This window comes from Capra hircus, chromosome 15 (genome assembly GCF_001704415.2).
Source record: "Capra hircus breed San Clemente chromosome 15, ASM170441v1, whole genome shotgun sequence".
In the NCBI taxonomy this organism is placed as follows: domain Eukaryota; kingdom Metazoa; phylum Chordata; class Mammalia; order Artiodactyla; family Bovidae; genus Capra; species Capra hircus.
This window is the reverse complement of record NC_030822.1, coordinates 37,960,573-37,987,877: the sequence shown is the minus strand read 5'-3', so window position 1 is coordinate 37,987,877 and position 27,305 is coordinate 37,960,573. Positions and strand designations below refer to the sequence as shown.

At 39.7% G+C, this 27,305-nt stretch overlaps 1 protein-coding gene across 3 annotated transcripts in view; it reads left to right on the top strand.

The window, feature by feature from the left end:
- Positions 1–27,305, top strand: part of RIC3 (RIC3 acetylcholine receptor chaperone) — a 58,751-nt gene that overhangs the window by 29,757 nt on the left and 1,689 nt on the right. Inside the window, exons 2-6 of one of the 3 annotated variants that reach the window (XR_001919233.1) lie at positions 904–1,130; positions 2,308–2,383; positions 4,595–4,688; positions 12,292–12,437; positions 24,690–25,569. Coding sequence is in view for 2 of the 3 variants with exons in the window: in XM_018059497.1 (XP_017914986.1) it covers positions 904–1,130; positions 2,308–2,383; positions 4,595–4,688; positions 12,292–12,437; positions 24,690–25,126 (980 nt within the window). In the remaining variant the exon portion in view is untranslated. Of the gene's footprint in view, positions 1–903; positions 1,131–2,307; positions 2,384–4,594; positions 4,689–12,291; positions 12,438–24,689; positions 26,976–27,305 lie in introns of those variants that run through there. The other 2 variants (XM_018059498.1, XM_018059497.1) reach the window with 2 other exon arrangements.

Below are 27,305 nucleotides of genomic sequence, written 5' to 3'. Positions count from 1 at the left end.
AGCTGAGCCCTCAAAATCTTCCTGCAGGGAATTTGGAATTATGACCAGTCTCTGCTGACCTGTTGAAGGACATGCAAATTGAAGGGTTTGGGGGTGAACATCTTCATGTTCAAGGCGAAGCTAGTAACAAAGTAACAGAGAGAAAAGAAAGAAACGGAAAAAAGCCTTCTGGCCCCTTAGAGAGGGAGAATGATTGAGGTACAATGTGAGAGGAGCTGTCCTGAATCCTGATGGCTTTCCAATTTCCAGTTGTGTTCTCTTCTGAGACCAAAATTATATATATTGGATTTCCTGACATGTATTAGTGGGGGTGGCTAACTGCTCTAACAGATAGACTCCACAGTGTATCATGGCCCTAACACAATAGAAGTTTATTTCTTTCTCACTCACATAAACAGGTCCAGATGGTGCTAAGTTGGTGGGATGGCGACAGCGGAAGGCTCTGTGCCACACAGTTATTCAGGAACTTGGGTTGATAGAGGCTCTGCCATTTTCAACACTTGACTCCCAAATGCCTCCCTAGGTGTCAGCATCCAGCCTGAAGAAAGGAAATGAACACAGAATTCAATACATGAGAAGTTGTATAGACCAGGCTTTGAACTGGCACCTGTCATTCACGTTGCTTTGGCTGGGTCTCATTCACACAGCCACATTTAACTGTATGGGAAGCTGAAAAATGTCATCTCCCTGTGGACCAGAAAAGGAAGAGAAAATGGGTTTGGTGAACAGCTACATAATGTTTATTATCTGTGTGACACTCTAGTGATACCTGTTAAGTTCTGGTTTTTTCTTAAACTTGTTTGAGTTGGCTTCTATTATTTGTATCTCAGAATGTGACATGTTTCAAAATAGCTGTATTTAAAATAGTAGAAGAAATAAAGACTGATTAATCTGTTTTCTCAGGGAAGTTGGGTCGATTTCCACCTATGATGCATCAGCAGCAGGCACCCTCAGATGGCCAGACCCCTGGGGCTCGTTTCCAGAGGTCTCACCTCGCAGAAGCCTTTGCAAAGGCCAAGGGATCAGGTGGAGGCACTGGAGGAGGAAGTGGTGGAAGAGGCCTGATGGGCCAAATTATTCCCATCTATGGTTTTGGAATTTTTTTATATATACTGTACATTCTGTTTAAGGTAAGTGGAATCATCCTGATTGTATTACATCTATTAAAATCTATTATCATCATAATGAGAATCATTGTCAGCATTAAAACCCTTTGTATTTCAGAGCCCTTTTTTAAATCCACTGTCTCTAAATTTTGCTTCTGCTTAACAAGATACTTAAGACAGCTGTTATCTCAGTTTCATAGATGAGAAAATCTTCACTCAGAACCCAGATAATTTGCGCCGGAATTCACAACTGAAAATGTAGAAGCAGGGCTTGAACCTGGATCCTTCTAATTCCTAATCCATTGAGCAATAAAGTTCAAAGCCTACCCTCTTGCTGCCCTTCCTGGTTTTTTTCTTGACTGGGCGTCTTTGCAAGCTGTAAAGGCATAAAGATGTTCTCAGAAGGTAGGTTTCTACCTAGGTAGATTTCTAGGTAATCACTGTGAGGCCAAAGAGTGACTATGCCAACACCACTTTTTCCTCCTTTTACCAGGAGTGCTATTTTTAATGTCAGTTGCAGTAATTCACTCAGTCGTGTCCGACTCTATGACTCCATGGACTATAGTCTGCCAGGCTCCTCTGTCCATGGAATTCTCCAGGCCAGAATACTGAAGTGTGTTGCCATTTCCTTTTCCAGGGGATTTTCCTGACCCAGGGATTGAACCCGGGTCTCCTGCATTGCAGGCGGGCCCTTTACCATCTGAGCCACCAGGGAAATCCTAATAGTAGTAATTCTCCTGAAACAGAATTGCCACATCCTGAAACTAAGCCTGATATTTCCTAGTTCTGAGGAGACATGATTTGGGTCCTTTAGAAAGTAGACTCCTAATTAAGTTCCGTGTCTAGGCAGGCCATGGCCCTTAGTACTGCAAGCAGAGGAAGCAGATTCACATTGCCCTCCTAACCAGAGTACGAGGTCACTTTTCTCCTGCCTAGGAATTCAGCCAGCTCAACCTGGCAGCCCAGGTTGAGTCTTCAATGAACATGGGCAAAGCACATGACTTGTGAAGAGAGTGTTTTCTTGTGCCTCAATAGTTTTTTACTTGGGAACCTTCTGTTGGCTTTTGTGTTTTGCGATGTTTCTCTAATGTTGCTGCTTGATTTGATTTCTCCCAACCTTTTTTTTCATTTAATATGAGGGGTTCCGTGACTTTGAGGTTCTGAGCTGCTGTTGATGTGCTCTACCTCCTTCACTTCTCAGCTCTCAAGGGGGAAGAGTACTGCAGAGGACCAGAAGTGCTCTACTGCCACACCTGGAAACACCCACAGGAAAATTAGTGAGTGCCCTTTCAGTATTTCAGAAGTTTCATTGAGTCAGACAGCTGTAAAGCAGCCAGAGTGACAGTCTGTGGATATGCCTTAAAAGCATTTCTCAAAAGTTGTCCCAGTTTAATCTGATGGCATTTTTACCTTAGCTGGCTTCCCTGGCGGCTCAGATGGTAAAGAATCTGCCTGTAATGGGGAGACCCAGGTTCAATCCCTGGGTCAGGAAGATCCCCTAGAGGAGGAAATGGCAACCCACTCCAGTATTCTTGCCTGGAGAATTCCACAGATGGGCTGTAGTCCATGGGGTTGTGAAGAGTCAGACACGAGTAACACACACACACTGGGAATTCTCAAAAGTTTCCATGTTGATATTGGGCTTTTAAGGGACAGACAGTTATGAAAAGTACAGAACTGTCAGTTCATTTTTTGTTAACATATATTACAAATTAATATTTTACACTTAGAACGGGTTTCTTCTCATTTCCAGACTTCAGGATATTGGCAGCAAAATTCTTTATTTCACATAGAGGAAAACTGAGGCAGTGAGATCAAGTCAGTTGCCAAAGTCAGTTATTAGATCTAGGGATCGAGTTTAATACTTCTGACTCTTGAAACATGATCATCAAATATTTATGGACCAACTAGCATATTCTGTGCTCTCTGGAAAAATGAAATGTATGTGGCATGGCTCTTCACTCTGAGAATTTATAGTCTAGGATGAATGTTAGGAAAATATAACTGGTGAAAAGTTTATTGGCTAGAAAAAAGGGAGTTGGTGGAAGCCTTCTGGGAAATCGTGTCTGGCTGTGGAGGAGGCCTGATAGGGAACTTGAGTAAGACACAGCCTGAGACGGGGCAGCTGTGCGAAAGAAGGCATGAAGAGTAGGTCAGTTAAGCTGTTATTGCTGAAGGCCTTGGAGGCCAGACTATCCTGTAGATACTGAAGCCTCATCAGAGGTTTTTAAAAAGAAAGACATCATCAAAATGAAGAAAGGCTGCACCATTGAAGCATCTGCCCTCAGCCATAGTTGCTGTTTGTATTTACTCTGGATTCACCATGAAAATAGATATCCCAGTGGCCTCTGCATCCTGAAATCTTAAATATTCAGATTTAAGTGACTGCAATCCTTGCTGTATTCTTAACTGAGATAGTGTCTAACCAAAAGTGATGGTAAACACATCATAAAATTTTTAAAAAATATTTGTGAGCTAAAGAGTAGCAAATTCATAATGTCACGTAATGCATTTAAAACAGAAAGAAGTAAATAAGATAAATTCCTAAGAGAGCTGTCTTATGATATAGTAGCAGTTGTATCAACTTTTTTACACTTCGATTTTTAATCATACACAAAATAAAAACCCAAGCATTTACATGGCACAGATGTTAATTGGATGCAGAAGAATATGTTATAAAAGTACTAAAAAGCCTTTGAAATGTTATATTTTATAGTGCCCCTCTAAATATATCTGTGTAGGATGCCACTCAGATATGAAACAGAATGACTAGATTATCTACATAATGAACAACATTTTATTTTCCTATTGCGTTAAAGTTTATTTCATGTGCTGATTGAGTGATTTACTTTTTTGTTCTACTTTTAGGACCTTAACATTAGTTTCAGTAGATGTGCTCCTTTCTGACCTTTTTTGAGAAGACTGCTTCTAGGGGAAGGTTACACAGTTCAACCACAGATGACTGAAGTAGAAAACCGGGGCCAGGAACGTGTCAGCCCTAGTTCAAGTCTTTTTCCTTTGAAGAATTAAACTGTTATCTTCCATATGTTTTCAGATCTTAGGTACAGATGAAATAGTGCTCATTTCAAGGCTTTAATACCTTTTCTGAAGACCTTTACCAGATTTGGTACTTCATCCTCAAGTACTATTTGAATTAGAAAGATGATGTTTATCTTCATTTCTTCTTGGCTGACTGTGTAGGGCTGTGTTTTGCATTTGTAGGTGTTTCTTTGGCTGGTCCTGCTATATTTCTGGGTGTAAGAAAGGGTGATTTATTCATCAGTTTCTAAACGTGTATCCTTTAGATCTTGGTACCTAGACCTCAGTACCCTTTGTGTCCTGATTGGATTAGCTGCAGAGACCGTCAGTCTCTTCTCTGAGTCTCAGGACCAGCCTGGATTATTGTAGAATGTCACAGCCAGCTGTGTTTCAGAAAAGAGCTTAAGGAGTTGTATATGATGGTTCTCAGATTGATGCTTATTTTTCAGCCAATTTTGAGCTTGTTCAACTGCAAGAAAAACTGAAGGAAACAGAGGAAGCCATGGAAAAATTAATCAACAGAGTGGGGCCTAATGGTGAGAGGTACGTTTTCACATAACAGGGATCAGACTGTTGCCCATTAAGAGTTAATTCAAAATTTTATCTTTCTTTGATTTCTGGCCCACTTGATTTCACTTTATATTATTGTTATCATATTAGCATTTGCATATTATTTTTCATTTAACATTTCCATGTTCACACTTTCAAGTGTCATTTTCAAGAGTATATGTTCTGTGTTGTGCAACGTTATTGTGAGAGTGAGTAAATTTGTGAGTGGATGCCACAAGGAAAAATGACTGGGTTTTAAGGAAGTCATTTTCCTAGCTGTCTAAAAATGGCATTAAGTGAAACAAGATTATTAAATAGTGTGCTTTCTGTTTGAGACAAAATTCGGGGAGCCCAAGTATGCTCAGAGTAGGCATTTGTTTTTTGTTGACTGTGCCAGAACAGAACTGGGTGTGTGAAGTAGGTGTCAGGAGCCAGACTAGCCCTTTAGGATGCCCCATGGCGAAGACACACTCTTCTTGCTACAAGGCTGGCTGAGGATCTGAAATGGTGGCTTTGAGGGTTAGTGGAAGTTGGCATCAACTAAGAAAACGCAGGTGTAGGAAGGTGAGAGAGGAGAAACTAGAATGTGAAATTGAGGACAAAGAGGGATTCGGTTCATGCTCGGCCTTCTGACAAGGATGGGGTAGGAACTGGGGTGAATGGCATGCGGGAGGTCCCATGCAGGAGGCTGTCTTGAAAGGTCCCTCCTGTAGACTCAGGGGCTCGATGTAGAGTCTCTGCCTCAGAAAACTGCTCTACGTTGGCCCCTTCTGTTTGCCGTCCATGGTGCTGTTAGTGCCCCGTATTCTTTTTCCCTGCTTTCTGGCTCCTGCCTTGCCCATATTTGGCTGGATATGAAAAAGTAAACATCCTCAAATTATAGTCCCTTGGTTTGGCTTTTCCCTGCAATGTCTACATTGCTGCTGAAGTGACCTTTTCAAGAGTGATTCCTGCCTATCTGGGCCCAGCACCCTTGACCTTCTTTTGGTCCAAAAAGCACAGTGACCATCTGGCCTTCTCCAGAGCAGTCGAGGTAGGTGTACATGTCTATACATGAGTATATCTGTGTGAGTGAGTAATACTATTTGGTGTCATTAGCAGTTACTAAGAACCAAGCTCTAAGCTAAATACTTTATGGACATTATCTGTTTCAATGTTTCGTATGAGTGTGACTAAACTAGTTTGTGCAACTATATGTTTCTGGCCTTTTCTGCCCTTCCCCTATACCACTCAGTCTGGGTGGGCAAGTACCTGACTTTTATAGACCCTTGTGCCTCAGAAAATATCGTACCCTGGCCTGGTCTGTTTGAAGCCCTAGGCAACACCTAAAGGTCAGAAAACTCTCAGTGAGTATCTGTGGGCAGGGCCTCTCGCCTGGGAGACCCAGTCACTCCGCCTTGGAGTAAAAAACTACGTGAAGATATTTTCTCACTATTACTCACTGCTGTTCAGACTCCCTTAGCTCAGATCAAACAATGCTGCCATGCATCCCATCTGTCCCATTGCCCAGGCTAGGGATGCAGTACTGTGACTCCTAACTACTGTCTGTCCTCTTTGGGCCAGCCTGGATTGTGTCTCCACATTTCATGTGCAAAAGCAGAGGAGTTGTGTGTCTCCTCCACCACCCTGCCATCACCATTGCATATGAAGTCGTGCCATATCACTGTTTCTGGGGCAACAGGCCCTAGCTCAGATTATTTACTCCTTGTCAGATGCCAGAGTGGGGACTCTCTGAGAACACATGGATTGCACTGCCTCATGGCAACGATTGTGTAAAATAAATATTTCCACAGTACCTGTCGGGAACCAGGGATCAGCTCTCCTTTCACTCAAGAGAGCATAGCTTGTGTCTCCCTTTCCCAGATCTCATTTTCCAGTCCACAGGAGGTGACTTTCTCTCTGAAATGCCTTAATCTAAAACCTTTTATCCTTATAGGTAGGCCCTATGGGTCTTACACCTTCAAAATTGCAAGGGCTAGGTAGCTGCATGTTTTATATTCTTGTCTTTTTTATATTTAAATCCTTTAACCTGAGTTTCTGTAGCATTTGTTCTTTTACAGGTCTGTGCTTCTAGGGTTATTAGAAGAGCCCAAAATAACCCAGTATTTTTTCTATCAGATCAAGATTTTGTCACATTGCCAGGCTTCTGGGGGTCAAAAAGGGGATTTAAGACAAAGAAGACATGTTCATTTGCCTTCCAAGTCCTTTTATATAATATCACTCCGTAACTGTAAGATTTTACTTAAAATTCCCAATATATGCCATTTCTAATACTTAGTGATTATGAAAGAATCAAAATATGGGAAAACTTTTCAGATAGCTTTCGCCTGTGAGCAATATAAGTCTGCACATGTTTTAGAATAACTAGGCCTCCTAGAAGGTTGCTGTCTGCTATTAAGCAAACTCTAGTCCCGGGACACAAAGACTAAGGAAGGGGTCTCGGAACCAGAACTGAGGTGTCCTTATTTCTTTCCTTGTGATCAGCAAAATTTCCTTCCTGGAGCAGCATGTCCAGCTGTAATTATTTACCTAGAAGCATGGAGTGGCCCGAGAGGAGACATGAGGGTGCAGCCTCTGGCAGCAGACACCTTGGCAGGCATCTTGTACATGTATGTGGGGGCTGCACATTTCTGGCAGGCATCGTTGGGGTATAAACTCCGCAAGGACAGGCTTAGTCTCTTGTCTGTTCACTGTAGGTACTAAGTAAATACTTGCCATTGAAAGAGTATATATAGTCACTTTTGAGGTAAGCATTTGTACTCATCATGGTAGAAGAGTAAATCCTACCCATTCCTTGTTGACCATCCTTCTCTTCCTTTCCTGATCTTTGTATGCAGAGTTCTGTAGGACATGTCACATAGATAGCTGCTCTTTTCCTCATCAGACAGAAAATGTCTTTTGAGTGAATGAACATCCAAAACAGAGCTCATCATCTACCCACAGATGAGCCTATTCTACCTATAATGTTCCCCTTCTTATCAAACAGCTCCACCAGCTACTTAGTTGCCCCAAAGAGGAATTAAATGTCATCTTTGATTCATCTTTTCTTCACTTCTCGTATCTCATTAATTACCTGTCCTGTCATTTTTTCCTGGTTAATAAGTGTCTCCTTGCAAAACATTCTAAACTCTACCAGGGCAGGGATTTTCCTTTTTATTCCTGGTGCCTAGCACAGGACAGTAGTAGGCTTTAGAAAAGTATTAGTTGAAATGGAAGAATTAGTGAGCGAATGGAGAATGCCTTAACTTTTTTCCTGTAAAGAAATTGGTGTCTTTTAATTTTTTTTTTTTTTGGTCCATGTTGTGTGGTATGTAAGATCTTAGTTCCCTGACCAGGGATTGAACCTGGGTCCCCTGTATTATAATAGATTATGGAGTAGATTATGGAGTCTTTGGACTGTCAGGGAAGTCCTGAGAATGCCTTTACTTTTGACATAGGTCAGAACTAACTCATGTGGTTTCTATTCCTCTAATTTGCCTCCCTTCACTTCCTGCTTTCCAAACCAGTGGATTACGTCTTTCAGCCCTTCATTAGGTCCCTGTTGCTTTTGATTATGAGTAGAATGTTTTACATGACTTACGTGGTCTGGGCTCTGCATACCTCAGTTGCTTTATCTTTCCCCATTACTCTTCTCCATGTCTGTGATCCAGCCACACTGAATACTTGCTTTTCCTCTGAAGTACCTGTGCATTTTTGCTTCTAGGACTTTGCATATACTTTTTTCCTTTGCTTGGGTGTTGCCCCAACCCCCTCCCCACAGTCACTTATTTTATTGTTTCCTTGTCTTAGAGGTCTCAACTTAGTCATCATTTCCTCTGAGAGCCTTTCCCTGGACCCACAACTTGCTTAGGTGTTCCTCCTACATGCTCCCAGGCCACCTACGTTTACTGGATATTGTAAACATCATGTTACTTCCTAATCCTCTGTTAACTTTTCTGGCTTCCCTCATGCTTTATAACCTTCTTGAGAATAGGGAGTTTTCATTATTCAGACTTGCATTCCTAATGCTGGCACAATCGACAGTGTCTGTACATGTTAAAAGAATGAATGAGGTGGATGTAAAGCAAGTACTTTAAAGCAGACATTTTCAGCAACAATTAGAATATTTTTGGTACCTATTTTGATTTGCACAACCCTCTATGGCTGTCAATTGCAAGTATTATTTTCTCTGTAGGGCACTGCATCTCAGAGAAAAGGTGTGCTCTAGGAGTGTGTATTAGTTTTCTGTGGCTGCTGTAATGAATTATCCTGACCTTAATGCCTTAAAACAATACACATAGTTTCTTACAGTTCTGTATGTTAGAAGTCCTACATTGGGCTAAAATCAAGGTGTTGGCCAGACTTTTCCCTGCATTCGAGAGGTTCTGGGGTAATATCTTTCCTCGCCTTTTCCAGATTATAGAAGCTGCCTGTATTCCTTGGCTCATGAACTCTTTCCTCTACTTTCACAGCCAGCAACAGTGAGTTGAGACTTTAGCCTCTTCTGCCTCCCCATTCTACTTCTAAGGACCTTCATAAATGCATTGTGTCCTCCCAGATAATCCAGAATACAGCCCAAACTGGTAGGAATATTATAGCATCAACCAAAATAAAGCACAGAAGAATGAAGATAAGGCTTTGCAGTATGAGTCTTGAGTTCAGCTTTGAGTATGGTTGAAGAAACCTCAGCGCATCCGTGTATTGTGTATGTATAGCTGAGTCCCTTCACTGTTCACCTGAAACTATCACAACATTGTTAATCGGCTCTACCCCAATACAGAATGATATGTTTAATATGAAAAAAAAAAACAAGAAACCAAAAAACAGAACATCCATGTATGATATATAGCATCAGTAGTAAATTGGGGTATTGTGGTCAGAACAAAGGACCCAAGTTTGGAAGTGTCCATTTGGCTGGGAGTAAGAGGCAGAAAAGATGAGATTACCAAATCCTTGAAGCATGTTATGTCATGTGGCCATTGCCAGCAGTCTTCTGCTGGTCTGATTTCTTTTCTCATTTGAGTGATGTTGTACGAAGCTGTTTCATTCTGTGTTTAACTCTTGGATTCAGAACTTAATGACTCCTCAGAGTTTTGAAGCATTCAAAAGTCTGTGTTGTCTCCCAACTTGACCTTTTATTTTTCTAATGTCTTGGAATCAGCCATACCCAGCCTCACTTAGCTTACCTGTTCATGCAGTTGCTAATGATCCTGGGCCACTAGGACATGGTTTTGAAGGGTGAATTTAAGATTAACTTTAGTATAGTGACAAGGCCTCCAAGTAGAAATGCCCAGGAGGTAACTGGAGTTATGAGACTGGCCTTTGTGTGAGAAGTCAAGGTTAGAGGTAGAGTCTGAGCATCATGTATGTAGAGGTGATGGTTTAGTCTGTGAATTGGGTCTGCTTCCTGAGGACATGCCTATAGGAGTGGAAAAACAGGAGCTCTGGGATTGAGCCTTCAGGAAAACCATGTTGGAGGAGGAGGACATTTCAAGGAGAAGATGGGCCATAGTACAGAGAAGTCAAGAGGAATGAAATGTGATAAAAAGACTTTTGGACTTAAGAGTAAAGTGGTCGTTGCAGAATTCCCTAGTGGTTCAGAGGACTCCATGCTTCCATTTCAGTGAGTACAGGTTTGATCCCTGGTTGGGGAAATAAGGTCCTGTGCGCTGTGTGACAAAAGGGACAAAAAATAAAGTGGTCATTGATTTTCACAAGGTTTAGTAAAATGATGGAGTGGCAGCCAGATTTCAGGGAGGTAGAAGAAAATGGATGGTGAGGAAGTGGGGACCAGTCAAGCTAACACATTTATTGAGCACTTAAAATGTTCATGGCAGTGTACCTATACTGTAGTGAACTTATCTCTGACATCCAGGATTATCAAACCAAATTGAGACAATGAGGAATCCATGAAAGTGCTTATTGCAATAAATTCAGAAGATGTAAAGTGGACCATGATTAGCTGCCTAATGCATGATGCAGACACTGAGTACACTTGAGGACACTTTAGTTTGGAATTCTCTAAAGAAAGCTTCTCTCTTCTGTTTCTGCTTTTCTTAGCCTACCCATATCCCTTTAAATTAAGGGCTCTGATTTTCCATGAATTAGAAAACAAAGTCAAGACTGTTGTATTCAGTAAAAATCAGAATGTACTAAGTACAGTCCAGAGAAGTAACATGTGCAACGTGTTGTGATAAGCACATAGGCTCTTTGAGCTAAGGGTGACCCAGCTACCCCAGAAGCCTCCCACAGAATCAGTTGTCATAACAGCAAGAGTTAGGGGTTATAGAACAGATGAGTAGTTAAGGTGAGTCAGGACTCCTCTGCTGCTGGAAAGTATAAAGCAGCCGTTCACATGCATGTAGAACAGACAGGCTTTCCTCAGTTCAGATCTTTGAGACCATTTATTGTAGAAAAAGTGGAGCTCCTGGGGTTTTTATTTTCCTCCCACTGAGATCTGTAAAAATGTTGCACCTACATTTTCCTCAGTTAACATGTTAATATTGACAGGAGAAGCAGTTTTTTCTTTTTCCCTGTTAGTCATTAAGGGTAACATAATGTAGGTTAAATGTAAAAAGAAACATAGGCTCGGGACTGGGAAAGATTGATGACACCACCATGAGGCTGGTACAGAATATATCATTTCTTTCCTCTTCATGGGTGTTATATTGACTTCGAGTGCTTTGGGGTTTTAAGAGGAGAATAAGTAGCCTCTGTTAAATCCTGCCAGTAGATAAAACTGGTCCCAAAGCAGACAGTTCTCAGTCTTACTGAGTGGGGCCTTGCCTGCCTGTTCATACGATGCAGCGCTTCCCTCTCAAATCGTCACATGTTATCCTTGAGCCTCATCTTACTCATGCAGGCATTTCCCCAGAGCCAACACAGCCGAATGAGGGGGTCACATACAGGTTTTCTAAAGTGTGGAACTTGAGCACTGTGCTTCAAGAATTGCACTGAATGTTATTACGACTTAGGAGACTAGTTTTAGGTAGAGTGCTGACATTAACTAACAATGTGAATAAATATATAATTTCTTCTCCATGGGCCTCAGTTTCCCCAGTTCCTTTGGTCTGGATGATTTGTCAGAATGATCCAACTCTCACATTTTAGAATATGTCTTTATTTCTGCACAAGTAGGTTCAGCCTGGCAATTCTAGGGTTGGCCTAGTAGCATATTTTTCCCTCATCGAGGCAAGTGGTCCAGCACATTTTCTTTTGATGACTTACTGCAGAGAAAAGTGGCCTGTAGTAAATGGAGTAATGTAAGTAATGGTGAAACTGCTTGAGGATAGGGAATCAGGGCAGTGAGGTGTACTGTGAAAGAACCTGAAGGCTGAGATAGCTGGAGTCTTGTCCTAGAACTGACACTAAATCATTCTGGGACCTCGGACAATCACTTCCTCTGTTCTAGGCCTTAGTTTTCCCATTTATAAAATCAAAACATTGAACTAACATCTCTGGTTCCCATCTATGCAGTTCCAGAATCAACTCCTACAGCAATGATCTGTTGCTATTGAACTTGTTATTCTAGAGTCCAGACAGATCATAGTAATGTCTATGTTCGCTGCCTAGGAGTATTTGCTACTAACTAGCTGGATTGTCTGCTGTTTCTAAGCAGAGCACAGACTGTGACTTCTGACCAAGAAAAACGATTGCTTCATCAGCTCCGAGAAATCACCAGGGTCATGAAAGAAGGAAAATTCATTGATAGATCCACTCCAGAGAAAGAAGCTGAGGAGGCCCCTTATATGGAGGACTGGGAAGGTAAACAGTGTTTTCTTATTTCTTTGTTAACCATCAGCCCAGAAAAGAGATCTTAACAGAATTTTTAAAATCAACTTTATTACTGAGGTATAATATATACACAGTTCACCAATTTTAAGTGTATGGTTGGATAAGTTTTGACAGAGTTGTATAATCATATCACAGACATGAAATAGTCATGATACTTCCATCATCGCAGAAAGTTACCTTTCCCTTTGCTGCTAATCCCCTTCTGCCCTGGCAACAGCTGAACTGCTTTCTGTCCCTCTAGCTTTACCTTTTCTGTATCAATGGGTCATACTGCACGTGTTCTTTTGCATTCTGGCTTCATTGATTTAGTGCAGTGCTTTTGAGCTTCATGTGATGAGCGTATTAGTAGTTCTTTCTTCTAATTGCAAAGTAGTGTTCTGTTGTCTGGGTATAGTTTGTTTCTCCATTCACCAGTTTAGGAACTTTTTGGCTGCCAACTTTGAGCTATTATGAATCAAGCTGCTGTGAACTTCTGCATACACATTTTTATTGGAACATATATTTGTATTTATTTTGGTATAGCTCTAAGAATGAGATTTTGGGGTTTTATATGTGTATGTTCAACTTTGGAAAGCAGGTTGATTCTAAAATAATTTTGCCTTCCCATTTTGCAGTGTATGAGAATTGCAGTCACTCCACATCCTTGGTATCACTTGGCATCGTCAGTCTTTTTAATTTTAGCTGTTCTAGTGAGTGTGTAGTGGTATCTAGCTTGTGACTGTGGTGTGAATTTCCCTAGCAACTAGTGATGTTGAATATCCTTTCATGTACTGATTTGTCATCTGTATATCTTTGGTGAAGTGTTTGTTCACATTGTGTGCCACTTTCTTGAGTTGGTTATATTCTTACTGAGTTGCAAGAGTTTCTTCTATATTCTAGATATAAGTTGTCAGTTATGAATTTTGCAAATATTTTCTCTTAATTTGTGATTTGCTTTTTAATTTCCTTAGTGGCATCTTTCAAAGACCAGAATTTTTTTTTTCATTTTGATGAAGTCCAGTTTATTATTTTCTCTTTTATGATTCACTTTCTTTTTTTTCTTTTATTTTTTTTTAATTTTTATTTTTACATTATTTTACTTTACAATACTGTATTGGTTTTGCCATACAGTGACATGAATCCACCACGGGTGTACATGCGTTCCCAAACATGAACCCCCCTCCCACCTCCCTCCCCATAACATCTCTCTGGGTCATCCCCGTGCACCAGCCCCAAGCATGCTGTATCCTGCGTCAGACATAGACTGGCGATTCGATTCTTACATGATAGTATACCTGTTACAATGCCATTCTCCCAAATCATCCCACCCTCTCCCTCTCCCTCTGAGTCCAAAAGTCCGTTATACACATCTGTGTCTTTTTTGCTGTCTTGCATACAGGGTCGTCATTGCCATCTTTCTAAATTCCATATATATGTGTTAGTATACTGTATTGGTGTTTTTCTTTCTGGCTTACTTCACTCTGTATAATCGGCTCCAGTTTCATCCATCTCATCAGAACTGATTCAAATGAATTCTTTTTAATGGCTGAGTAATACTCCATTGTGTATATGTACCACAGCTTTCTTATCCATTCATCAACTGATGGACATCTAGGTTGTTTCCATGTCCTGGCTATTATAAACAGTGCTGCGATGAACATTGGGGTACGTGTGTCTCTTTCAATTCTGGTTTCCTTGGTGTATATGCCCAGCAGTGGGATTGCTGGGTCATAAGGTAGTTCTATTTGCAATTTTTTAAGGAATCTCCACACTGTTCTCCATAGTGGCTGTACTAGTTTGCATTCCCACCAACAGTGTAGGAGGGTTCCCTTTTCTCCACACCCTCTCCAGCATTTATTGCTTGCAGATTTTTGGATCGCAGCCATTCTGACTGGTGTGAAATGGTACCTCATTGTGGCCTTGATTTGCATTTCTCTGATAATGAGTGATGTTGAGCATCTTTTCATGTGTTTGTTAGCCATCCGTATGTCTTCTTTGGAGAAATGTCTATTTAGTTCTTTGGCCCATTTTTTTATTGCGTCGTTTATTTTTCTGGAATTGAGCTGCATAAGTTGTTTGTATATTTTTGAGATTAGTTGTTTGTCAGTTGCTTCATTTGCTATTATTTTCTCCCATTCAGAAGGCTGTCTTTTAACCTTGCTTATATTTTCCTTTGTTGTGCAGAAGCTTTTAATTTTAATTAGATCCCATTTGTTTATTTTTGCTTTTATTTCCAGAATTCTGGGAGGTGGATCATAGAGGATCCTGCTGTGATGTATGTCGGAGAGTGTTTTGCCTATGTTCTCCTTTAGCAGTTTTATAGTTTCTGGTCTTATGTTTAGATCTTTAATCCATTTTGAGTTTATTTTTATGTATGGTGTTAGAAAGTGATCTAGTTTCATTCTTTTACAAGTGGTTAACCAGTTTTCCCAGCACCACTTGTTAAAGAGATTGTCTTTACTCCATTGTATATTCTTGCCTCCTTTGTCAAAGATAAGGTGTCCATATGTGTGTGGATTTATCTCTGGGCTTTCTGTTTTGTTCCATTGATCTATATGTCTGTCTTTGTGCCAGTACCATACTGTCTTGATGACTGTGGCTTTGTAGTAGAGCCTATGATTCACTTTCTTTGTGAGCTTTTAAGAAATCTTTGCCTTACTCAAAGTTACCTAAGTCTTCTGCCTTCTAGAATTGTGTGGTTTTAGCTCTTACATTTAGGCCTGTGATCTATTCTTTACTTTTTATATACAGTGTGCAGTATCAGGATGAGGTTAATATTTTTCCACATTGATATTCTATTGTTATTTATTTTGTTATAAACAAAATTTTGTTATATTTAATTATCTTGGTGTGTTGGTTAGAAATCAACCAACCCTTCCCTTTTGGAAAATGGAAAAATCAATTAACCACGTATAGGTGGGTGTATTCTGGATTTTCTGTTCCGTTTCATTGATCTTTGTGTGTATACTTATACTAATATCACAGTGTTTTTATATTGACTTGAAATCTGGTAAGGCAAGTTCTTCAACTGTTTTTTTTCCAAAATTATTTTTGTAATTCTGGGCCCTTCACATTTTCATATAAATTTAAAATCAGTATGTTCAGTTCACTCACTTAGCCGTGTCCGATTCTTTGCGACCCCATGGACTGCAGCACGCCAGGCCTCCCTGTCCATCACCAACTCCTGGAGTTCACTCAGACTCACGTCCATCGAGTCTGTGATGCCATCCAGCCATCTCATCCTCTGTCGTCCCCTTCTCCTCCTGCCCCCAATCCCTCCCAGCATCAGAGTCTTTTCCAGTGAGTCAACTCTTCACATGAGGTGGCCAAAGTATTGGAGTTTCAGCTTCAACATCAGTCCTTCCAGTGAATATTCAGAACTGATTTCCTTTAAGATTGTCTGGTTGGATCTCCTTGCAGTCCAAGGGACTCTCAAGAGTCTTGTCTAACACCACACTTCCAAAGCATCAGTTCTTCTGCACTCAGCTTTCTTTATAGTCCTACTCTTACATCCATTCATGACTACTGGAAAAGCCATAGCCTTGACTAGACGGACCTTTGTTGACAAAGTAATGTCTCTGCTTTTTAATGTGCTGTCTAGGTTGGTCATAACTTTTCTTCCAAGGAGTAAGCATCTTTTAACTTCATGGCTGCAGTCACCATCTGCAGTGATTATGGAGCCCCCAAAAGTAAAGTCTGCCATTGTTTCCACTGTTTCTCCATATATTTGCCATGAAGTGGTGAGACCAGATGCCATGATCTTTGTTTTCTGAATGTTGAGCTTTAAGCCAACGTTTTCACTCTCTTCTTTCACTTTCATCAAGGGCCTCTATGTTACTTTCTACAAAAAAAAAAAGCCTGATGGGATTTTGATTGGCATTGTATTGATTCTTTAGATCAGTTTGGAAAAATTGACATCATAACAATATTGAATCTTCTAATCCATTCACATTTTTATCTTTCCATTTATTTAGATCTTTAGTTTCTCAGCAATGTTTTATAGTTTTCAGTATTTAGGTCTTGTACATGTTTGTAAATTTATCCTTAAAGTTCATATTTTTGATATAATAAGTGATATTTTAAATTTTTTAAATTGCTTATTGCTATCTGTGTAGAAACACAATTTATTTTTGTTTTCTGATCTTGTATCCTGTGACTTTCTTAAACACACTTCTAGTAGCTTCCTTTTTTTTCCTTCAGATTTTTTAAGATTAAATTTCTTTAAACTTGCTATGTAGATAGTCTCAAATTATTTATATAAGACAGTTTTACTTCTTTTCAATATATAGGTCTTTTCTTTTCTTGGCTTACTGCACTGGCTAGAACCTCCTTGCACAATATTGAATAGAAGTGGTGAAAACAAATATCCTTGCTTTCCTGATATTAGGTAGAAAGTGCTCACACATTCTCCATTAATATGATGTGAGCTCTTGGTTTATCATGGATGTTCTTTTTCAGTTGAGGAAGCTTCCTTCTGGTTTTACTTTGCTGAGAGTTTTTCATCATATATGTGTACTGAGATTTTATGAATGCTTTTTGTTAATCACATGAACTGATCATATTATTTTTCTGTTTTGATGACTTAAGTTAGTGAATTATACTGATTTCTTTTGTAAAGAAGAGTTTGTGTAGGATTACTTATTTATTCCTTAAATGTCTGGCAGATTACTCCAGTAATACCATCTGGGCCTGGAGTTTTCTTGGTGGCAAGACTTATATGACTGTGAATTTAATTTCTTAACATGAATTGCAATGTATCAGTTTATTTCTTCTTGAGTGAACTTTCATAGATTGTATCTTTCAATGAGTTTACATATTTTATTCTCATTATCAAATTTATTAGTATAAAATTATTTATAATATTCCCTTATTTATTTAACATGTATAAGGTTTATAAGGATGTATCCTATTCTTCTCCAGATATAGGTAATTGGGCCTTTTTGTAATTTTTTTTCCTGATTAGACTGATCAGAGGTTTATCAACACTGTTGATCTTTTCAAGAGCTATACTGTGGTTTGGGTTTTTTCTTATTTCCTATTTCATTGATTTCCATGGCTTACTTAGGGTTTGATATTCTTTTTCTAGTTTCTCAAGGTGGAAGCTTAGATCCTTGATCTATTTTTGGCCATTGTTTCATTAATGAGATAGCTCTCTTGAGCTTCTGTGCTCTCTTGATTCTCCAGTTGCATGTTTGTTAGATTTTTTGATATTGTTCCACAGCTCACATATAGCCTATTTTTTTTTTTCTTCAGTCTTTTGTTTCCACCATGCTTAATTTTGGATCGTTTTCCTGTTTTCAGCTTTATTAATCTTTTTTTCCAGTATATAATCTGGAAGAGATTATATACTCTTATATATGATACATAAGAGCAGTATATAATCTGCTCTTAGTCTCATTCAATGTGTTTTTAATCTCAGATATTGTATTTTCATCTCTAGAAGTTCTGTGTGGGTTTTCTTATGTCTTTCATCTCTCTCATGTATTTTCTTCTACCTTCTTGAACATATGAGACATAATTATAACAGCTTTCTTAACAGACTTGACTGCTGATCTTATTTTCTGTGTCATCTTTAGATCTCTTTCTAGGTATTGATATTTTCTTCTTGTTATGGGTCCTCATTTCCTGCCCTTTATGCTTGCCTGGTAAATTTTGATTGGGTGATAGGGTATTGTGAGTTTTACATGGTGGAAGGCTAGTCTTTGTCTTAGTACTTTAGTGTTGGACTTTTTTCTAATACACAGTTAAGTTGCCAGAGATCAGTTGGATCCTTCAGTGCTCGTTTTTAAGGTTTGTTAGAGTGGATCCAAAGCAACCTTTATTCTGTGACTAATTTAGTCCTGTTAGTAAAGCAGTATCTTTCTCTAGACTCTGCCTGATGCTCCACAAGGTCTTTCCACTTTGGCTGGTAAGGGCATGAACTGTTCCCAGCTATGTGTGAGCTCCAGGAATTTATAGGCCTAATGCTTTTATTATTTATTTTCCTGGCCCTGGTTAGTTTTATCCCATATATGCACAGATCCTAACACAGTTACAAACATTAGGAGCTCCCTCTATAGATCTCTGGAGCTCTCTTTGCAAAGCTCCTTTCCTTCCAGTATTTTTCCCTATATATTCTCACTGCTCCGGTCTCCCTGAACTTTGCGTTCCAAGCTCAGTGAGACCACTGGGCCCTGCTTCCCTTTTCTCAGGATCCATGACTACTTTTGTTACGTAATGTTTGAAAATTGGCTCTTCATAGATTTCATTTGATTTTCTAGTTGTTTAACGGGGGAATCCTCATGCCTTCATTATTGCCAGAGCAGAAGTAAGAGCGTACATATTAACATCAGAATAACCCTAGGTATATTAAATAGTTAAGGATGGAGGGGAGAAACCTTAAAAACTAGAAAAGAAATAGTTGTGAATAGGTATTCGCTCTTGGCGGGAAAAAATTTCTTGAGCATAAAAGCAGTGCAAGATCTGTTCATCATAAAAACAGAAATTAGGACTAGAGGGGAATTTCTTTAGCTTGATAAAGAGAATCTATGAAACCTGCAGTTAATGTTATATTTAATGGTGAACAATGAGTGCTTTCTCCCTAAGACTGGGAACAGGCAAGGATGACTACTTTTATTCAGCATGGTGCTGAAAGTTCTAGGTAGTACAGGAAGAAAAGGAAAGGAAATAAAAGGCCTGCTTGCAGGTGACATGATGGTCTGATAGAAAACCCTGAGGAATCTATTTTAAAAGCTAAAACTAATAAATGAGTTCAGCAAGGTAGATAAACATACAGAAATCAATTGTATTTCTGTATACTAGAATGAACGTGCTGGCGTCAAAATGAAAACTTTGTAATCATTCAAAAAAATTAATGACTTAGGTGTAAATTTCACAGAACATGTACAGGATTTGCATGCTGAAAAACCATACAACACTAATGAAAAAATGAAAGATCTATTAATAAATAAATGGGGAGACAGACTGTTTTTCTCACTTGCATTCATTTCACATGCTAGCAACGTGATGCTCAAATTCCTTCAAGTTAAGCTTCAGCAGTATGTGAACAAAGAACTTCCACAAGTACAAACTGGATTTAGAAAAGGGAGACGAACCAGAGGTCAAATTGCCAACATCCGCTGGATCATAGAAAAAGCAAGAGAATTCCAGAAAAACACCTACTTCTGCTTCATTGACCACACTAAAGCCTTTGACTGTATGGATCACAACAAACTGTGGAAAATTCTTAAAGAGATAGGAATACCAGACCATCTTACCTGTGGCTCTTGAGAAACCTGTATGCAGGTCAAGAAGCAACAGTTAGAACTGGACATGGAACAATGGATTGGTTCAGAATTGGGAAGAGAGTATGTCGAGGCTATATATTGTCATCCTGCTTATTTAACTTATATGCAGAGTACATCATGAAAAAATGACTTGCTGGAGGAAACACAAGCTGGAATCAAGATTGCCAGGAGAAATATCAGTAACCTCAGATATGCAGATAACACCACCTTTATGGCAGAAAGTGAAGAGAAACTAAAGAGCCTTTTAATGAAAGAGAAAGAGGAGAATGAAAAAGCTGACTCAAAACTCAACACTCAAAAAACTAAGATCATGGCATCCTATCCCATCACTTTATGGCAAATAGAAGGGAAAACAGTGGAAACAGTGACAGACTTTATCTTCTTGGGCTCTAGAATCTCTGTGGATGGTGACTGCAGACATGAAATTAAAAGATGCTTGCTCCTTGGAGGAAAAGCTGTGACAAACCTAGACAGAATATTATTTCTTTGCTGACAAGTCTGTGTAGTCAAAGCTATGGTTTTTGCAGTAGTCACATACAGATGTGAAAGTTGGACCATAAAGAGGGCTGAGCACCGAAGAATTGATGCCTTTATCTGTGGTGTTGGGAGAAGATTTTTGTGAGTCCCTTTGGACTGCAGGGCTTCCCTGGTGGCTCAGATGGTAAAGCATCTGCCTGCAATGCGGGAGACCCGGGTTTGATCCCTGGGCTGGGAAGATCCCCTGGAGAAGGAAATGGCAACCCATTCCAGTATTCCTGCCTGGAGAATCCCATGGACAGAGGAGCTGGTAGGCTACAGTCCATGGGGTCGCAGAGTTGGACACGACTTAGCGATTTCACTTTTACTTTGGACTGCAAGGAGATCAAATCAGTCAATCCTAAAGGAAATCAATCCTGAATATTCCTTGGAAGGACTGATGCTAAAGCTGAAGCTCTGATACTTTGGCCACGTGATGCGAAGAGCCAACTCACTGGGAAGACTGATGGCTGGGAAAGACTGTAGCAATAAAAAGGAAGGGACTACTCATAAATGCAGCAGTTTGGATAAACTTCTAGATATGTTGAATTAAAAAAAACTAATTGTAGAAGGTTATTATGTCATGTGATTCTATTTATATAACAGTCTTGAAATGGCAAAATTATAGAAATGGAGAACAGACTAGTAGTTGCCAGAGGTTAAGGAGGGAATTAGAAGGAGGGAGTAGGTGTGGCCATTAAAGGGCAATATAAGGGATCCTTGTGGTGATAGAAATGTTCCTGTATACTGACTATATCAGTATTAACATCCTGGTTGTGACATTATAATGTATAGTTTTGTAAGGTGTTATCATTAGAAAAAACTAGATAAAGAGTACATAGGATTTCTGTATTTCTTATAACTACACATGAATCTACAATTAACACAGAATAAAAAAACTAAAAAAACAATGCAAGAAATTATAAGGGAGAGGATACCATAACATTAAACTTACATGGTGTATATAAAATTTTTACTTTCTGTAGATCAGATAAGGTTGAAAAGTTTTCAGAACGAACACTAAATTGGAAAAATATTCGTAACAAATATGACTGGTAATCAGCAAAGAAGATGGTATCTTTAATATATAAAAAGTTCTACAAATAATTTAGGAAACACTGATCTCCACCTAGCTATGCAGTGCACAAAAGAAAAAAGTTCAGCTGGCTACAAAACAGAAGAAAAACTATTTCATTCTCAGTGAGAATCAATGAAATGAAAAATGGAATGACTTCTTTCCTTCCAAACTGCAGATCTTCTTTATATAACCTGTCCACAAATAAGGTAAAATTATTCTTATTTATTTTCTACCTACTACTTAGGTTTTGTTGAAATTATGTAGAATTTTAGCTCCAAATGATTTATGTAGCTTTTAAAGATATTAGCCTTTTCTAAGTATTTAACAATGTCATTAAATTTCTAACCACATTGTCAATAATTATTTATTTTACATTGATAATTCTTACAGATTTCATTTTTTTACCACTTTCTTGTATATACTATCTTCTTTCTTTAATTTAAACTTTCGATTAATTTTTGTATCTGTCAGAATACTTCCTTAAGGTCCTCCCCCAGCTCCCCCTTTAAAATAGAAGGGTGTGCTTTCTAAGTGTTGGACTTAACCATTTTTCACCTTGATACAAATAATTTTTTGGATGGATATAAAATTATATGATCATTTTTTCCCCTTGTAAGTTTTCCCTTATAAGTCTGAAAACATTGCTTCATTCTCTACTTTCATTTGATGTTGAACATGATAACTCTTATCCCAGTCTTATTCTTTTTCTCAATGGGCAATCTGTTTTTGGTTAGCTAGTTTCTGTTTTCTATCTGGAAATTTGTATTCTTTTTATACTTAAAAGTTTGAATTTGTAAAAGTTCATCAGCATATATCTGACTATGTGTTAATGTATGGATTTTTCAAAGTATTTTTACCTAGCATTTATCCATCTGAAGACTTGGGACTTTTTTCAACTCAAGAATATTTTCTTATAATTTCTTTGATTATTGCTCCCATTTAATCTACTCTGCCCTCTCACTGTAGAACTGTAGTAATTCTAAGATTGGATCTTGGATAGGTCTTCGGTGCAGCTTATCTTTTTTTCTCATAATTTCCATTTCTTTGTCATATTTATCTTTGAATTCTTTGAAGAATTCTCAAGGAGAATTCTTCACCTTGAACTTCTAATAATATATTAATTTGGTTCTCAGTCATGTCTATTTCAGCCTACTCTTTTCTTCCTTATTCAGGTTAAATTTTTTTTGCTATTAGGATTTTCAGTTTCTGACAGCTCGCTCTTATATTCTGTTTGCTCCTTTTTTTATATTGAAGCCTGACTGGTTTTATACATACAATAACCAGTTGAATATTACTGGAAATGTCAGTTAAAAGCTGATTGGCCTTAACTTCTGTTTCCTGCACTGACTTTTTTAAGGGGCTCTTTGCATAGTTTGCGTAGTTTGGTTCCAGTTTTGATCGGCTGACTTCCTCGTAGGACCAGTGAGTGTTTGTTTCTTGCTTATGTTTTAAGTTCCTGCGTAATCAGTACGTTGGCGGATATGGGCTACTCAAGTAGTTAAAATGTGAGTCACTGTTTAATTTTCTTCAGCAGGCTTCCCCATAATAAACCAAGGCAGATAGTCATGAAATTCCAACATTAAGCTTTGTTCTTGGTTTAGGGAGAAGGCAGAAACATGCCAGAAAACAGCCTTCATTCTTAAGCATTCAGTAGCTAGGAGCTAACTAGAAGTGGGCTTCCCCAACCTCCGCCTTTGACCAAAGAGACTCTGAGGACCTTGGGTAGCTGAGCTCCAGTGTCCCCAGCATAGTTAAACCTGGGAACTATGAGACTGCATTGGCGAGATTCTTGACACACTACTATAGTGCTGGTGAGGATGTGAGAAGATGGAGTTTTTTTATATCACTGGTAGGACTAAAAATTTATACCATTCTTCTGGAAAGTAATTTGGCAGAGTATAAAAAAGGCTTTTAAAATGTCCATCCTGTTTGGTCTAGTTTTCATATATCTAAAATTCTATCTTAAAAAAACAGGGAAATGGACATGGATTTATATTCAGAGATCTTAACTAATATGAAACTTATAATGGAAAATTGGAAAGTGAATGTCTTACAGAGGGGCATGGTAAATCGCGTCAGTTATGTAGCTGTATGATGGGATATTTTGTAGCCAACTTTTAAATGCCCAGTAATATGAAGAAGTACTCATGATATAATGTTGAAGGAAAAGAATCTGGGTACAATATTTTATGTACGGTATGATCCCTCTTTGTTAAAAAAGAGAAAAATATATGTTATCACTTGCAGTGATATAAAGGCCAGAGGTAGTACAACACATTGTTATCAGTGATGGGATTCTAGGTGACTTGTTTTCTTTTTTAAAACTTGTCTGGGTTTTTCCAATTTTCTACAATAAGCCTGTGTGATTTTGACTGTTTTTTTTCCCCCCCGATCATAAATGTTGTAAAAATGTGTCTCCACACTCTGCATGGCACCAAAAAAGACCCCTACTTTTCAAAATTTGTAGGCAAAAAAAAAAAAAGGTTTATGTTAGGGTTCAATTTGCCAATTATCATAATGTGCAAATGGGTTTTGAATTCTCTGGCCGAGCACGGCTGCTGGTGCCAGCACCGGCATATGAGCTCCAGCACGGCCCATCTGCTGCTTAGGCTCGGCTTGGCTGACACAGATTTATTTCATTTCATTCTTTAATTTGGCAACATTTTCTCTTTTCTCATTATCATTGCTGGGATTCGTTTTGTTTACCAGTTTGCTGTTTTCTTTTGTTCCCTGTCGTGAAGACGAAGAAGCCAACAATGGGAATCCTGTCTTCTCAAAATGCAGTCCTTGTCCTTGGGGATCTTGGGCATGTCTTGCTAAAGTGCTCTCTATTTCTGACACTTGCAAGCCATTTCAATTGTTTTGATTAGTAGAAGACTTTCTGGTGTATTTTTCAAAGAGCTCAACATTCCTTTCCTCCTCCCCCCCTCACACCCCGCCCCTGGGAAGCTTTGGAAATGGTTCCAAATAGAAATTATAAACATTAGCCTTGAGCTATGCTCTCTCCATCTGGTGTTTGGCACTTTTTTTTTTTTTTTTAAACTGAGGATCATGTTGTTTGTTTAATCTTCATCACTACTGCAGAAGCTTGAGGTGTGAGACTTACACTCTGCCCCAAGCACCCTGCACTCGAGAAGGGATTTTCAGCTGAATTGGTTTGTATTTCATAGAGCTGGTGGACAATCAGCCGGATCGCCAAGAATTTGCTCAAGTGAAACTTGAGAACTGTTAGTTATCTTAGAGATTTCTTGAATGGATTTGTTGGGATAGGATGGCTGCTGCCTTGAGAAGCCTCTTTGAGCCTGACACTATTTATTTGGAAGAGACATTCTTTGTAAGACTTTGTGCTACTTTTTTCTCTAGGTTATCCCGAAGAGACTTATCCAATTTATGACCTTTCAGATTGCATCAAGCATAGGCAAGAAACAATCCTGGTGGATTACCCTGACTCAAAAGAGCCCTCTGCTGAAGAAATAGCTGAAAGAATGGGAGTGCTGGAAGAGGAAGAATCAGACCGTGTGGGTTGGGCAATGCCTACTGAGCCCAGAGCTCAGGAAGATAATTCTGTTACCTCATGTGACCCAGAGCCAGAACCATGTTCCTGCTGGTCTCCTGAAGAAGAGGATCCCGCCGTCTTGGCAGAGAATGCTGGATTTGGTGCAAACAGTTACAGTGAGCAGGAAGAAACCACTAACGAAGTGTGGCCCTATGACTTGAGAGATGAAGGGTCAGGCATCCATGCAGATAGAGCAGATCCAGGTGGCATGCTGAGGAAGCGGCATCCCCAGGGTTTAGAGTGAGAACAGTCAGTCTAGGACCATTACTGGAGTCCCAAGGTGACCTTTCTCTCCTCTCTGATTTCATCCTTGGCCCTGTGCCCCGTACTTCATTCTCCGTGTTTAAGTATCACAGCCAATCAGGCCACTACCATGGATATCATGTATCCTTCCTGGTGCTTGCACACCTGTCACCTTATAAAACATCATAGAAATTAGTATGAACACAAGACAGCCTCCCTCTTTCTCTTCCTTCTTTGCTCCATCAGAGACTCGATCCACTGAGTAATTTTTGATCTATCATAATTACAGATGGGACCACTCAGGGCAGAGGTCTGACTCTCCATGTTAAAAGTAACAGATGGTTTACCTGTGACGAACATCAGATTACACATGATGAGGACTTAAGGTTGCAAGAGTGAAGATTTCAGAGTCTTAAGGTGCCTTATTCTGTGGGCCTTGTACAGGTTAGTGGTCTGCTGGGTTCAAGGAGGAGAATATTCTGTTTGTGGGGATGGTGGGACCAGAGCGGGGACTCTTGCCTGAGCTGAAGCCCCTTAGAGCGAGGGCCTCCTGAGGAACCCGTTACAGCCAGGGCCTTTTGCAGAGCCCCGAGGCTGCCTCAAACCTCCACCTTTCTCTGGCATAGGAGACTCTCACTGGCCTGAGAATGAGCCTAGAGGCTTGCTAGTAATAGTAGTAGTAGTGTTAGTCACTCAGTTGTGTCCGACTCTCTGTGACCCCACGGACTATAGCCCGCCAGGCTCCTCTGTCCGTAGCATTCTCCAGGCAGGAATACTGGAGTGGGTGGCCATTTCTTCCTCCAGGCTCGGGCTTGCCGGGAAACGGTTTTTCTCTAATAATGCCTGGATCTCTAGCTTCCTTTGTCCTTGTTCTGCTTAACAGAACTGCCAAATGTAGAAGCACCTTCATACCTCTCATCTTCCGTGGCTAGAGGAAGCTTGAGATAGAGACTTTAGTCCTTACCCTGTGGAGCCAAGGTTTGAAGCTTCAGGAAAGGCTGCTGAAGGGTGGAAGTCCTGCCATGAGATGCTCACAGGGCCAAGGAGTGTCTGACGGAGAGTAAACCCACGCACTGACAGGCAGTCCTTGCTTAGATGCTGTTTCTGAATGTTGTGCCCTCTGGGAAATTTGTTCTTACAACAAATTAAAACAGAAACGAGGAGGATTGAACTTGTAGACCACGTGCTGCCCTTGGTCTAAGGACCTTGGACCCACACTGTTGGGGCCCTGTATTGTAGGGACCCAATATAGCAGTGCCTGGGAACAGACCATGTGTTCCCTATTTGGATATCTGAGTCTGTTGAGAAAGTTGGGCAAAGTGGGAGGTATTAGGACAGGGAGGACTGTGACCAGACCCAAAGCGTAATTTCTGAGCTGCCATCTGTCATGTGTCTCCTTGAGGTAAGATGTATTCTGTATGGTAAGGATGAGTGAATTCAGTTTACAGGTAAGACCTGAGAGTTTCAAGAGGACATATTCCTGAGGACCACGAAATGTGGAAGACTTGAAAACTGAGCAATCATGTAAAGGTGGACTGGCTTTTAGAGTTCCACTATATGCCTGGAATGAGCCAGAGGCCAAGAAAATGATTTAATAACTGTTAAAGCACGTGTAAGCATGCACACTGCCGTCACAGGCTCAGGACCAGATTCAGATGATGTGTCAGCTGGAGCTGTGCAGTGTTTGTTAATGACTTCAGACAAAAGTCAGTGAAGACTGAGTCCATAGGAAGCATATTGTGTCTCTCTGGAACGTTAGATTCACTTGTAGAGAAAGGAGTTTAAAATGTACTGAGAACAATCTAGATGTAATATAATGCTGAAGGTAAAAAATAATGTAGGTGCTGTTTTCTGTTTCGATAAATTATTTGCCGTGTTCTTTCTCTCCATTCACAGTGGGAGGCTGATTTATGAGGAAAGTTCTTGGACTCTGGTTCAAGTTTCTTTTTTCCTTAGGATATGATTCCCTTATTAGAGGTGGATATTTGTTTCCTTCTGCTTATTCTCTCATTTATTCATCTTGCAGACCACTGCTCAATTCCTGCCTTTGAAAGAAAAACGAATATGAGAGCCTTATCCAGTTTATTTTTTAAAATAAACCGAACTATAAAAGGGCTCAAGATGGTGAGTTCTGCAGGCAGAGAAATATTGGTCACAGTCCCATGTAGAATCTGGCCAGC